General features: G+C 32.2%; 2 protein-coding genes across 5 annotated transcripts; one reads left to right on the plus strand and one right to left on the minus strand.

Annotated features, from left to right (window-relative positions):
• Window positions 1-1,609: 1,609 nt before the first annotated feature.
• LOC123297553 (39S ribosomal protein L35, mitochondrial) lies at window positions 1,610-2,516 on the minus strand. Its single transcript, XM_044879264.1, has 2 exons — window positions 2,377-2,516; window positions 1,610-2,172 (listed from the first exon to the last, which is right to left on the minus strand). Exons 1-2 carry the CDS (start codon window positions 2,399-2,401, stop codon window positions 1,652-1,654), a joined length of 546 nt encoding a protein of 181 aa, XP_044735199.1. The 5' UTR covers window positions 2,402-2,516; the 3' UTR covers window positions 1,610-1,651.
• On the plus strand, window positions 2,397-11,281 carry LOC123297528 (MICOS complex subunit Mic60). 4 transcript variants are annotated; one of them, XM_044879228.1, is made up of 9 exons: window positions 2,397-2,559; window positions 2,697-3,084; window positions 3,215-3,337; window positions 4,566-5,320; window positions 6,109-6,337; window positions 6,428-6,448; window positions 7,683-7,838; window positions 9,352-9,640; window positions 10,230-11,281. In XM_044879228.1, the coding sequence occupies exons 1-9, from the start codon at window positions 2,506-2,508 to the stop codon at window positions 10,405-10,407; spliced, it is 2,193 nt and encodes a 730-aa protein (XP_044735163.1). In that variant the 5' UTR covers window positions 2,397-2,505; the 3' UTR covers window positions 10,408-11,281. The 4 variants fall into 4 exon arrangements, with proteins under 4 accessions (XP_044735163.1, XP_044735172.1, XP_044735187.1 ...); XM_044879237.1 differs by having other exon boundaries at window positions 3,218-3,337; XM_044879252.1 differs by lacking the exon at window positions 3,215-3,337.
• Window positions 11,282-15,184: the final 3,903 nt, after the last annotated feature.

Raw genomic sequence — 15,184 nt, forward strand, 5'->3', positions numbered from 1 at the left:
GTTTTTATACCCTGTATATATGTAATATATATCAAGGTATATTAAGTGTAGTCCTAAATTTTTAAAGCTAAAAAATATTGATGCTATGAAAGTTTTATTAAACAAAATTTTACTATACATTTTATAATTATGATGAATATTTAATTTACATTAATAATTGACGCGAAATGTTATAAAACTGACGCTGTTTGATTTTGATTACTTGACCAAAGCACTGATGTGACTGAGAGCACCTTGACTCTAAAATGCCAGTACTCGCAATAGTAAAATGACGGTGATTTATGGCGTTAAATGTCGTCATTATTTCCCTTACAGTACTGTGGCAGTGTACTAGAAGTCTATAACGGAACGAATTTCTCTACCGTCAGAGCACTATACAGTGCTCGTAGTGTAAAACGGAGCGCGCCCTAAGATGGACCTCCTTACCTCTACCCTTCATACTTAAATATTATCTTAAACAATATGGCGAAACATTGGTGAACTGACATAATTTGAGTGAATCGAATAAAGAAAATAATCTTTTTAATCAATGAATGTTGAAACCATAAGATAGTTTTTTTTTTTTTTTTTTTTTTTGTTAATTACTTAAAAAGGTTTAAGTGATAAGATAACGTACATTATATTTATAATTTTAAAATACATCTATGGATACTTTTTGCCTGTCCTGTAATAAATGAGCTGGTTAAAATGCAAGTGGTATAAGCTATTGATTTTCACTGATAACATTAGCCTGAATCTTTATCCATTCTCTAGTTATAAGCAATAGAGGATATTAATGTATTTTTTAATTCATTGTTTACACCGTTATAACAGTAAAAAATATAAATACTGTTTATAATTAAGTGTATGCTATAATTAAGTGTAAACAAATACTTAAAAAAGAATAATTTTGAGATATTTAAACGCAGTCCTTTTAGCGCTCCCTGTTTATGACGTATTAATACGTGATCTGTCAGTTTTTGACACTTCAATGTACTGTTTATTACAGGTGTAATACCCACGGATGTAGTAATTTTAGTATATATCCATGGTAATATCATACAAAATATAAATTTTTAATACCATACAGTATGGACTAAGAGCCAGCGCCTGCCAGACATACGTTAAAGTATAAAAGCTGAATTTTTTTATGCGTATTCTCGCTCAAAAAAAAATCAAAAAAGAAAAAAAAAGAAAACCGACTTCAAAAGAAAAACTTTTCCAAAACAAATTAATATGCACTAAAAAGTAAAAAAATAAGGATAATATAATGTAGTTACAATTATTATTATTTTTGGAGTCCGTGTCAGCCAAGCTAATGTAGCAAACTGTTCTGTCAGAGTTGTTTCCTTGGCTGACACCGATTCCAAAAATAACAATAATTGTAACTACATTATATTATCCTTATTTTTTTACTTTTTAGTGCATACTAATTTGTTTTGGAATAGTTTTTCTTTTGAAGTCTGTTTTCTTTTTGAAGTTTGTTAAAAGTTTTTACTATAAAAAGTTGATAAATAAATAAACTGGATGTTGATATTGTAAATAATTTGATTGTATTTACATGGCAACTCAATTTTCAAAATATAATTATGTATAATTAAAAAAAACAAAATGCTAATAATATATCCAATTTAAATTTCATGAAATAATTATTTTAAATTCTAATAATAAATTAAGGTAAAGGTTTACGTCGTGTAAAAATCCATTCCTCTCGTGTGTGATATGCTTCGTAAGGATCATCCACGTAATACTTCGGTCTTTTCCAATATTTGGTAACCATTTTATCAAGCAGTGTCGACTGTGTTGCATTTACAAAAACATGTTCCCGTAAACGTTTTCTTAACGCAGGAGATTTTTTCCATAAATGTTTGTGTCTTCCAGCTCGTGTTCGAATCCAACCACCCCAATTTAATCGATAAAATCTTTTTAAAGCTGCTTTAACTGTTTTACGTTTTCCTTTTTGTAACGAAAATTTGGTCACGGTACGAATTGTCATATTATTACATAATTGAATAACTTTCGGATTATTTAATAAATTTACTGATACTAATTGTGAATTATATGTGGGCCTATTCGATTGTGTTTGTAACATCGAAAAATTTCTCGGTGCGGTACTTTCAAATGTAATTGGATGATTGGGAACTCTGGTAACATTTTTTACAATTTGAGAAAACCATACGGAATGTCTACGTCCTAAAATTAAAAAAAAAAATATTCTAAAAGTGTACCAAATGCATCATAACATAACCTTAATAGTAGGTGATTTAAAACAACTGAAAATAATTAAAATGGAAATATAAAAAAAAAAAAATAATTTTTTAAATCAAATTAGGAAAATTATTAATGAAAGAATTGTCATGAATAAAACTAGTTGTAAATTAAAAAATTTATTCGTACCGCAATTTAAAACTGCACGAAACATTTTGACACTTTAAAACGATACGACAGACTTCCGGGGGATTGTGTTCAGTGGTCAATTTTTTTAATTATTTTTTTTAGGAACCCGGATTTTACTAATCAAAAACAATGATCACAATTTGCCCAAAAATTCCAAAAACCTTGTATAATAAACATTTCAAAGTGAGTTTTTTTTTTAAAATATCTTTTAAATTATTCAAAACTGATATATATTATAGGTTATCGCCTATTATGTCATACGTCTTTTAATTGGATATTTTGAGTACTTAAATTTAAAATTAAATTCAAATTATTTTTAGCTTCATGGAAACAATGCATTAAAGTGTTACAGTCTACATAGAGAATATTCTCAAAAAGTTTCATCTTCCTCTAAACCGGTATCGTTAGGAGGGTATTATGCCTTCGGCACATTGACACTTATCGGTGGTGCTACGTTGTGTTACGCTAAATATGATGATCAGTTTCGTAAATATTTAAAAGGTAATGTGCCCTTTACTGACGATCTTATTAAATTCATATTCCAAGAAGAATTGACTTACGAACAGCGATATCAAAATATTCAAAACACTGTTTCCAAATATATACCAAGCTTCTTGTCTACACAAACTCCGGAGTCTACTTTAACATCAGCATCCAAATCAAAGATTGTGCAAGAATTTCCTGAAAAGTCTGGAAGTGGAAAGGCAGGTTAGATCAAATTTTATTATGTGACTAAACACGCATTTAGACAATTATTTTTTAAATAAATTTTTACGTGAATTAACTTTGCATGTGAGTTTAGATTTTAGTTTTTTTCTTTTGTCTTTTTTAAATCTAGCAGATTCAACACCTAAAAATTTAGAAGCCAAATCAACAGTTGTTTCAATGCCAATAGATCCTATTTTGGAGCCATATTCAAAAAGGTCTGAAGATAAGGAAACTTTAAAAGTTGCAGAAGAAGGTATTGTGATTTTAATAAAGTTTATTTATTTCAAGTTTAAACATTATGGAATAAGTGTGCTTTTTTGTTAGGAATAAGCTACAAAAAGTGGCTATTTGAATGTTTATTATACCATGTATATATGAAATATACATAGTATATTAAGTTTAGTCCCAAGTTTGTAACGCTTAAAAATAATGATGTTAGGAAAAAAATTTTGCCATAGGTGTTCATAAAATCACCTTATTAGTCCATTTCCGGTTGTCCGTCCGTCCTTCCGTCCGTCTGTAGACACGATAACTCAAAAACGAAAAAAGATATCGAGCTTACTCAGGACGTAAAAAGTGAGGTCAAGTTCGTAAATGAGCATCATAGGTCAATTGGGTCATCTTGTAAACCGTTAGAGATAGAACAAAAGTTCAAATGTAAAAAATGTTCCTTATCAAAAATTAAACAACTTTTGTTTGAAACATTTTTTCGTAAACATCACTGTTTACCCGTGAGGGCGCCAATTAGGCGGAAATTTTATAATATGTACTATACTTGATTATCAGTTATGTATGTGTCACATGTTTGTATGTGTAATGTGATAAGGAAATCAACACTGACTATGCATGGTATTTCAACAATTAACTCAGGCAATTGTTTGTTTTCACTTGTTGTAAAATTAGAATTCCACCTAGCTGAAACAAATAGAGTTATGTACAGCGGCAAGCGTCAACGTTATTTTTTATAAAATGAGCGACATAAAAATTTATTAATATTGAAAGTTGATATTTCGAGATATGCATACTAAATTAATAAAAGTAATTCTCTAACCTTAAAAAAGAGAACACATGGTAATGTTGAATAAACCGTAGCAATAATGACTGGTCAATATGATTTTCGAGGTAACAAAACCGAAAAATGTCCAGAAGGTCGAAATTTAATAGTACAAATCCCATTTTTACGAGACCGGACACAAACTGTTCGTATGAGGGTGCAGAAAAAAGTCTATTGGGTCAAAAAGTGTGGTCTACGCGTATGTGCGCACTTACAAGTTCGTAGTAACCAATCGTTCAGAAAAATTGTGCAATTACATTCAGTAAGTGAAACTGAACTTATTGAAATAAAAAAAATAACTCCTTTAATTTAATGCAGAAAAAATTCTCTGTAGTCTGGTATATATCTCCATAATCGAAGTAATTTGTGTTTAAAATGAATAAAACTTATTATTGAGTAAGAATATTCTATTCTTTTATTATTCCAGAAGTAAGAAAACCAGAAGTCAAACAAATATCTGTAGCAGCCAAACCAAAGCACATTGTTAATATTGAAAAAGAAATAAACGAGGTGTCTGGGACCGCATTGAAATCCTATGGATTAGCAGTTACATCCTTACGTAATTTTACTAGAGATGTTGACACTTTAGTAGAACAAAATTTTGAAAGAGTTGATTCAAAAGTATGGCATAATTTAAAACTATTATCCGAACAAAAAAATCAGGCAATCGAAAATGCAGAAAAAAATGCTAAAGAAGCGCAAGAAACTATTCAGATGTATAAGAAAATGTTTGAACGTAAAGATTTGAAATTGGATGACGAAAATTTAGCCTCAACAATGCAAGCTATTAATCGTGCTGAAAAAGAGCTAAGAGAAGTTCAAAATAGTTATAATAAGGAAGTGCTAAATGCTAAAATCACTGAACGCTTCTGGGATAAAGTTGAATATGCTCGAAAACAATACCAAGAAGAATTGGGAATTTTATGCCCATCGATTAAATTAGAAGATACTAAATTGAATTTGTCTGAAGGTGAAATAGATTTGTTCATTTTACACACACAGAAGAAGATTCAATATTTACAAAAAGAGTTAGCTAAATTAGATACAAAACGTGAATATGAATTAGAAAATGCAATTCAAAAAGCTAAAGAGTCCGGTAATGTAGACCCCTTGGTTGAAGAAGAATTGAAAATTTTATTGGATCGTGAAAAACGACAATTAATGGAAGTTTTCCAGAAAAAGGTTATAAACTAATAAAATTACATGCTATAATACAATGAATAAACCGGAAAATAAATAGGGAAGCAGCACCGATTTTAATGAAAATTCTTGTAATGTGTTTATAGAACCCCAAGGAACGAACATTCAGCCAACTTAACCGAAATGACTCTGAAATTGAACTTTTTGCCACAAAAACGGAAAACTGAGTATTTATCATCCAAACTGTTATCTAGGTGGTATTTTTGGTCGCTGATTACGAATCTGATATCAGATTAACGGATTCTGCTACGTATTCCGAAAAAACCGTGCCATTTTTGGCCAAGAATTTAACTTTTTTGGCACAAAAACGGCAAACTAAGTATTTCTCGTTCAAATTTTATTCTAGGAGGTATTTTTTGCCGCCGATTACACGGAAACTATGACATGTAGTCAACGAACAAAAAAATCCCTTAGTTTGCCGTTTTTGTTCAAAAAAGTGGAATTTCGGATCAAAAATGGTACGATTTTTAGAATACATGACAAAAGTTGAGTAATCTGATATCGAATTCGTAATCAGCGACCAAACATACCAACTAGATGACAGTTTTACGCCTAAAAGAGCATTTTTTTAAAATTTGAGCTGCATATGCTCTTCGCTTGAGCTCACGCCCCCTTATGACTAGGTTAAGTTGGCTGAATGTTCCTTGGGGTCCTATATATACAAGTTTCATTAAAATTTTGGTGTTGCCTGCCAACTTTTTCTATGCATCCTGGCTTATTAGTTTTACTATTATTTTTATGAGGAAACTAAAACCAATTAATTGTTATAGGCGCTAGAAGTTCAAGCAAACGCGGAAAGAGACATCAAGGCACAATTAAAAAGACAATCTGAAGCGCACAGTGATCATCTAAATGATGCCATTCGATCCAAAGAAAATGAATTAAAGCGCTCCTTTGATCGCCAGTTGAACGAAGAAGTGTTAAAAGCTAAATTAGACTACAAAGCACAATTAGCAGCAATGGTGGGTCGATTGAAAGGTGTTGATAATGCTCTGAAAGGTATTTATTTATGTTCATATTTATTTGGTTTTTTGTGTGGATCAAAGTGTTTTTAACATTTACTCCTTAATTATTTCTTGCTACAAAAAGATTTGGACGAAGAGTTGCAAGGTAAGTTCCCAATATATCGTACACAAATTTTATCCACATAAAATAATATTGAAAAAAAATTAGTAAAGTTACATTTAGGGTGTCCATCCATTCACTTTCGAATTCCGATATTTCATACTTTAGAAAAAAAAGATGGCTGCCGAAAGATCTCCATAATTATGTTGACATTAAACACTTTCTATACAGGGTATTTCAACAATTAACTTGTTGTCAATTGTTTTTCACTTATTTTTGACCAATATTTTCTCTTCAACAAAAAGTTGTATGTATATTTTATTTCGGTAAATTGTTAAATTTCATAAGAAGTAACGAACAGTTTCCTTTTTGCGTATTGATATTTTTCGTATTTGGCAAAATTTCGAACTCAAGTAACCAAAGGTTAACTAAATCCGGGAAGACAGACCATTTTGCGTTTGTGTCTATCGATTATTAACAAATTAATTTTTTGCAACAAAATCTGTCATCAACTTAAAGTTTAATTTAATTAACGCTCAATTTTCTAACACATCGATTACTTTCTAGTTTACAAAATTTTAATTTTTATCTGTTCTCGCGAATTTTCTGGTAGTTTTTCTTTTCTTATGGCATGTTATTTTCAAATATACCCTCAGAAATTTTTGTGCAGCTCAAATTACTGTATTACAGCTCAAATTATTTTCATCATTTATAGTTCACTTAATATAAGCCGGAAAAGTGGTGGAACAGTTCTGATTTCAAAAATTCTTGTTTGTACGTGTTCCTTAGACCTTCAGGAACATTCGTAACTAAACTAAATGATTAAATGATTCACTTAATGAATTATTTATGAAATCCATTGAAATGAATCATTATCACGAACGAAGCTGTGGGTAAAAGATAGTTTTATTATATTTTATGTATTTTTCGATTTAGTTTCTAGTAGTTTCTAGTAGAAATTCTTTCCCCCTTTTTGGATGCTTTTCCCGATGTTTCGAAATGTTTTTTCCCCAAAATTTGACACCTTTTAACTTCCAAGCCCATATTATTAGATGGTATGTAATTCGAAGATATTTACAAAGTAACATTCTTTTATAGCTTCACAGAAAACTAAAATTACATACGTCAAACATAATTTTCTTGCATTTTCGAATTCTAAATGATTTAAATACAAAACACCTTTTTGAGGAGAGTTAAAAATATATTTTCTGTCTCGATTGCAATAGTTTCTATTTAAAAAATTTTATAATTATAAAAATGATATTATGTTAATTTATAGTCCGTGCTGATGCTGATAAAAATGCGCATCAATCACAAGCACTTTGGAGTGCCTGCCAATCACTACACCAAGCTGTTAAAAATGAGTTGAATGAAAATCCTGATTCACAGCCAATACCACTTGCTAAGCATGTTGACGCCATTTCGAAAGCAGGAGGTTTGTATTTATATTTATTTAAAATTCATATACAACTACCACTATCGTTAACTGGGAGCTACAACCCCGCCAACTCGCCAACTCGCTATAATAATTCGTACTAATTAAAAAAATAAAAGACTCGTTTTCAGCAGTTTTTTAATTTATTGTTAGACTACAGGGTTATTTTCTATTTAACAAAAGTACACTGTGTAACAAGTGTATAGTGAAATAGTCAATTGTACATAGTTTTTTTTTTTTGTTCTCAATTTAAAAGCATGAACAAAGTGGTTGCTACTGCTTCATCATAGTTATTTTTTACAAATGCAATCGAACCTGGCTTTAGTCATCTAGGCGTCCTGGGATAGTCATGCATTTGGCGCCCTTTTAGGTATGTTTATTTGATTATAATATTAAGGCTGTTATCTCGCTATGGACAAAGCTTCCAACAATTCAAAATTTGTCTATATATATTACGGTGGTCCAAAAAAACGAATATATTTTTTTTTAAGTCTCCCATGAAAATATGTTACTTTATCATGTTTTAAGAGCCCTCTCCAAAGGACAGCACAAAAAAAAATTTTTAAAGGGTCACTCCGAATTTTTAAAAAATTCCAAAAACATCGAAAACCGGATTTTTTTTTGTTTTAAATTTTTTTTAAGATTCTGAAAATTTTAATATTGAACGGTCGCTCCGGATTTTTCCAAGGTTCCAAGTCGAGCACTTTATATTTTTTCGAGCTACTTTTGAACATGAATATTAATGAACTTTTAATTTTTTTCTTTAATTGAAATTAAAACACGAGAAACGAAAAAAAAGTTTAATGAACATTTTTCACTATTGTGAAAATTGTCAAAAAATCATAATTTATTAAGGATAGTATAAAATAATTTCCTTAAAAATTTGAAATCGATTGACCGCCTCTAACTCGAGATAAATTTAATTAAAGTTTGGATAATTAACGTGGAGAGCATAAAGGAGGTTGTATTTTTAACTCTAGAAATAAAAGTTTTTTAATTTTAAGCTTTTAATCTTAGTTTTTTATACCATGTATATATAAGTTTAGTCCGAAGTTTGTAACGCTTGGAAATATTGATATTACCAACAAAATTTTGGTATTGGTGTTCATAAAATCACCTAATCAGTCCGTGTGTCTGTCTGTCAACACGATAACTCAAAAACAAAAAGAGATATCAAGGTGAAATTTCAGCACGAAGAATTATGTCCAATCTGATGTCAGAACATGTCTCCCATGAAAACTACTGAAAAAGCGGTTCACTTAATGTTTAATAATACAAATTTTTATCGCCAGTTGGCGGGATTTTTCTGATTTGACATTAAAAATGGTAAGTACAAGTATTGCCATCTGGTAGTCAAAATTTTAACTACTGAATTCGGGTCTTCTTCTGATTTTATTTAGTACGAATTATTATCGCCAGTTGGCGAGTTGCAATTCCCAGTTATCAATAATGAGTAGAGTATAATTGAATTTTATTTTGTTTATTTTTTGTTTTGTTTTTGTTTTTTTTGTAGACGATGATGAACTGGTTAAAGCAGTGGTCAATTCAATTCCAAACACAGTGTTAGAACGTGGTGTGTATAATGAAAGTGCATTACGAGAACGTTTTGACAAAGTTGAAAAACTAGCTAAACGATTAGCACTTGTGCCAGATGAAGGTGCTAAGTTACCTGTGTACTTACTTTCCTTTATTCAATCTTTATTATTAGTGAACGCTGCTAGTTTAATTACAAAAGAAGAATTAAATGATGAAGTCGTTGATTTTTCACAGTTTAGTACAAGTGATATTTTAGCGCGTGCAAGGTAAGTCAATAATACGTATTCATTTTTGTCTCTTATATTTCAGATGAGCTCGAAATTTCAAAAATTCATAGTTCTTGTTGTTTTAAAGATTAAAAGTTGAGATTTAAATAGATTGTAGCTTTTGTGACCATGAAGTATCACACACAATTTCAGCAAGATCGAATGTATACTTTTTCCAAACCGCAGCTAAATGAAAAAAAAAACGATTTTTGTAAAATGGCCGTTACCGCAACCACAACCATTTACAAAAGTCTTTTTTTTGCATTCAGCTGCGGTTTGCAAAAAGTATACATCCGATCTTGCTGAAATTGTGTGTGGTACTTCATGGGCACAAAAGCTACAATCTATTTAAATCTCAACTTTTAATCTTTAAAACAACAATAACTATGAATTTTTGAAATTTCGAGCAAAATCGATGGTTTTGATATTTTGATACATCTTGCTGAAATTGTGTGTGATACTTCAAGGCAATTTTATTCATTATCTATTCAAGGCAATTTTATTCATTATTTATTCAAGGCAATTTTTTTCTCCGAACTCAGAATTATCTAAAAATTGACGCCATTTTTTTTTTAATTTTATATTTCAGATACTGGTTAGATCGGGGTGATTTCCATTTAACACTACAATATATGAATTTATTGAGTGGTGCGTCACGAACAGTGTCCGAAGATTGGATGCAAGAAGTAAAAATTCTTCTTGAAACAAAACAAGCGGCCAATACATTGATGGCACATGCCGCAGCAAATGGGCTTGTTTATTTGTAAATAAATTAGAATTTAAAATAGTTGATTTTACGGTTATTTAATAATAATGTGAGTCATTATAAATTTTTAAATTGGATAAAATTGAAAAAAAATACAAACGCAAATTTAATCTGTAATTTATTTTTCCATACAAACTCAACTGTTTATTTATATAATTACTATCGGTCATCTAATCTATTAATATCGATGTCGCAGTTAACTTAATTAGTAGCCTCTCAATTAACAGCCTAGCCTTTTTACTAAACAGCGCTGGTCAACTAACGACCTGAATGATATTGAGCCGTAGCGTCTAATACAACATCTCATGAACTGGCTGACTTATACTTAGGCCATTCATACAATAGGGTGCCTATTTGACAAAAAAAGATGAAATATCTGAAATTAGTAATTGTTTATTTACATCATTTAAAATATAACAAATTGTTATTTGGTAATCATGAGATCAAACATTCTAACTCAATAAAAAAAATACACATGTAAGCAATTAAAATGTTATTTGTTAACGCAAGTTAAACTTCCACGACGTTAGGATCTGCAAAGAAGGAACATCTATTATTGCGATATTGATGTACCGCAGGCTTACAATTACATTTTTGGAATGTCTGGCCACCAAAAGGTGATTGACTTATCGTAGTTTCTTTCAAAAAAATTGAACTTTCTGAAATTTAATCGCCATAGTTTCTATCTGAGTACTGCAATTCTTGCAGTGAAAACTAGTTTCTAATAGAACCATACTGTGTTCCAACATTTCACTACACTCTTCCATTGTACTTTTCTCTTTTGCGTAAACATAATCAAACTTTGAGAAACACCAACAATATTTTTCGTTGCCGACGCCATGTTAACAGTGTGTGGGCGTCAGGGCAAGGTAGTAGAAAAAGAAATTAAATTTAAATGACTAATCTAGGCAAGTAGTGAAACGTTATGAATCAAAGTCAATTGCCTAGCTGTTTGATTAAATGGCTGAATATCTTTCAGGCCGCTGGTTGAACGGCGTCGGTTATTCAAAAAGCTAGGCTGTTCATTTAACGGCTAATTAATCTAATTGGCTGCGACATAGATATCGATTAGATTGTCATATAAGCAGTTACGTTACGTACACGTTGTAACGTTTAACCATGTTTTGTGACAAAAACTTATTTGTATATTTTGTTCAATCGGTTCGTTTTCATTTTTATTTGTTTCGATTTTCTGTCCGTAGTTATTTGTTTCTTTTTTTTTTTATAAAGTGCAACAAGTTATAAGCCATTTTTTAAACATGTTAATAATCAAATTTTCGGTAGATTTTTTGCAATTTTTTTAAAATTCTAATCAAAAATATATTTCAGTAAATTGTCAATAGTAGCATGTTTATCTCGAAGAATATAAAGTTGTTAGGTACATGGCTATATACTCTTGGTTCGAATAGAAAAGTATCATATGCACGCGATTTTGTCTTAGTTTCAAACTTTTAACTGTCAGACGTTAAAGTTTTGACGTAAACTATGTAATATTAAAGTTTAATCAATTGTACTAAATAAATAAGAAAAGTACAGTAAGTGACTTAACAGATTTTATCAGAGCTTATGGAAATGCTTTTGGATTGAATAGCGTTTGAATTAAAATATTGAAGGAAGCTCCAAATACCTATATTTATTTTTAATGATTAGAGCAGTACTGTGTCAGAAGTGCAGTTCGTTGTTGTTGAAGATTATATTTAAAATCACATATTATTGTAAAAATAAAACATTCTGTTACTAACGATAAATCGATCTTTCTTTACTCATTTATTCAAGGGTATATTTAGAATTTTAGACCAGGTAAGGAATACTCATAAAGAAGGCAGATTGTAGGTATTTTTCTACGAAACATTGGTCAACAAAATTTCAATTTTTTGTTGTCACTTTGATGTGATTCGTCGAAAAGGGCTGACTTTTGTGACCTCCATCGACAAATAAAGATGACGGGAAAGGCGATAATTCGTATTGAAGACATATAATTCCTGACTCGTTCTTTGAGTTAGTATCATCCTATGAAAAATTGTTTCAGTAGAAATAGTGATTTGCTCAGAGTCGACAGAAATACTATGGGACATGGTCGCAAAAGTGTTGAATCTGTCTTTTCGACGCAGCTTGATGTTTTCGAAAAGCTGCCCTGTTACTTTCACGAGGAGCTCTGTATCAACTCTATCAGCTTGATGACAATTAATTGACTGATCAGCAACCACTCCCGAACCGATGGAAAAAATTGAGATTCGGGAAAAGGCGAATGTTGGGCGAACCATGAATCCAATTTTTCCAAATCCGAATTGTCACGAGTGATACGACCGGGTCTCGCATCAACGTGCTGCTCGGAAAAAACAAATTGTCGGGCACAAAATTCTTCCATTTTTTCTGAAACTGTTGATAATGAGATCGATCCAGAGACAAATGTTCGATGGTTTGATCAGAAAATATTCCAGACCAAAATTTATCTGAGCGGCGTATTGTGAAAAAACCGTCTTGTGTGAATTTCCGAAATTCGTCGGCAGGCATCACCTCTTTTAAACTTAGCATGTTTTGAATATACGAATGAGCTGATTTTGCGTACAGCAGATAACCGCTTGCGTGGAAGAAAGGTAGCATATTGTAAATCGTTTGCAAGTGCAATTTCCAGCATCCGGATTTCTCAGCCTCTAAGAAATGCCTTAGGAGAGTAACCATCTTTAAATAGAGCACCCACAATTTTGCAGTTGGTCCACGATTCTCGAAGTTCGTTATAATTTCGGAGATTTTTTTCACGAGATTGGTTGATCTTAATTTTACGTCAGGATGAATATACTTGTCCAATCTTTGTAATTTCTAACGAGATGATCACATTCATCTGGTAAATCATCTGGTAATTCCGTTGTATCCAAAAAGATTTTTGCCAGCGATAAATAAGTTACGCAGTGTGCGCGAAAAGACCTTGAATATGCATGCCCTGTCATCATTTTATCGACACTATTTTCCGCGTAAATCACTTTGAACACGTCCTCGAGTCCACTACCAGACATGATGTTACTCCCATGAATGACATCAGCAAATGGAACCCACCAAGTCTCACGACAACGTTTTTTAAAGGGCTTCCTGGTTCCGCGCAAACAACTATTTGTAAAGCTTTCCAATATAGGGGCTGGTCAAATGTCACAATTACCGTTTTCTGATCGGATTCACGAGCTTTTTCAATCGCGAACATCAAAGCGGTGTAAATTGTATTGTTGCCAGAAGCTGGTGCATCAATGAATGGAAGAGGTAGAATCTTCGATCGGGAGAAATTTTCACCTTCACACAATCTCTCCATGAAACCATTCCAGCCGGGAAGCTCAGGTTCATATGTTCATTTTCCGTAGATCCAAAGAGCATCGGACAATTTGATTGAAATCTTATTGAAAGCTGCGAAGTCTTTCCACGCATTTTGCTCGCAGAACACTTTTTGACGTATTTGCCTCATAAATACGTAAAGGAATACTGCCAAATTTTCCAAGATCAGCGACAGATGGTCGCGAAGTAGAGCGTTCTATCGCCTTTACAGAAACAACAGCAGCATGTGCAGTAATACAGCTGATCCCACCCATAACATGAAACATCCCCTTTCCGTCAATAGTATTTGTGTTCCAATCGGCGTTGTCAAACACAAATTGAGTGAAGGCTCCTGGCAAAATTTTGGGCTGGGAGTGGGTAACACAAAAAGTTTTTTTGTTTTCTTATAAACAAGTGACCGTAGTTCAATCTGGAGAGCATACACATATTTTCGGGGTCTGGCAGCTGACATAATTGCCCCACTTTTCAAGAGATCCCCACTTCAATCTCCGAATAATTTGATCAAGATATCTTCGCAATGATAGGGGAACGTCGTTTTCTACGCCATTCAAAAAATTATCCGGAGGGGAGGATATTCGTCAATTCGGAAATGTGTGGATCGTATGTCTTCCAGAGTAATCGCTGCTGCTTCTTCAATAATTCGCAGTCTTTCCTCGGCAACACTCTCTTTTCGCGAAGCGTAAAAATGAGTAGATAGAACTTCATAGGTAGTATTGCGAAACAGAACAAGCATTGCCTTTCCAGGAGTATCAATGAAAATGACATCTTCTCCAAATTTTTCTTTCAATCTTGTCTTGAAAGTCGATGTACTGGGACAATAGTCCCCACGAATTTCTGATATAAGCGGGGGAGCGTGAATTGACATTGTTCAACGTTCGCGTTTAAATAATTATAAATTGACCCCATCGCATCTTCGATTTTGTCCGAACGGTCAGACATGCGAGTCCTTTGCAAAAATAAATTGTCTTTACACTTTTGGTGGTACCTCGCCCTGGCTTGGACAATATTTCGGACACTTTCAATGCGTTTTATTATATTACAATTTGTTTCTTCGGCCTTCCGGGACTGAAGCATATCAATAAAAAAGTTTTTTGTTGACTTTTTTTTAACGATAGAAACTGTTCCCTTTGTTTCATTTTCCGCTGATTCACTGTAAATGAAGCATAAATTTGCAAAATTGAAGGGCAACTCTTGTGGTTTCTCCAACTGCGACGATGATCCTCGAGATAACGTGGGGTTGTCAGAAGACACTGAAAATAGCCGTAAATCTTCATACTTTTTCCGGCATGCGTCGTGGATATGGATTGAGCTGACGTTCCTAAGCATTTTTTCATGGTGCTCATGTTTTCGAGCAACGCTGGCTGCAAGCAGAGTTCCAATTCCTTTTTTTTTAACAATTACAGTCGCACTAGATTTTAATAATTCGCCGCAAACAAAACAGTTGTCCATTTTTATAT

This window comes from Chrysoperla carnea, chromosome 1, assembly GCF_905475395.1.
Source record: "Chrysoperla carnea chromosome 1, inChrCarn1.1, whole genome shotgun sequence".
Classification (NCBI taxonomy): Eukaryota; Metazoa; Arthropoda; class Insecta; order Neuroptera; family Chrysopidae; genus Chrysoperla; species Chrysoperla carnea.

Coding starts and splice junctions, on each gene's coding strand:
- LOC123297553 (XM_044879264.1), bottom strand. CDS start 2,401: ATGTTTCGTGCAGTTTTAAATTGCG. Junction 2,173..2,376: donor TCGTGCAGTTTTAAATTGCG/GTACGAATAAAT, acceptor TTTTAATTTTAG/GACGTAGACATTCCGTATGG.
- LOC123297528 (XM_044879228.1), top strand. CDS start 2,506: ATGATCACAATTTGCCCAAAAATTCCAAAAACCTTGTATAATAAACAT. Junction 3,085..3,214: donor GTCTGGAAGTGGAAAGGCAG/GTTAGATCAAAT, acceptor TTTTAAATCTAG/CAGATTCAACACCTAAAAAT. Junction 3,338..4,565: donor TTTAAAAGTTGCAGAAGAAG/GTATTGTGATTT, acceptor TTATTATTCCAG/AAGTAAGAAAACCAGAAGTC.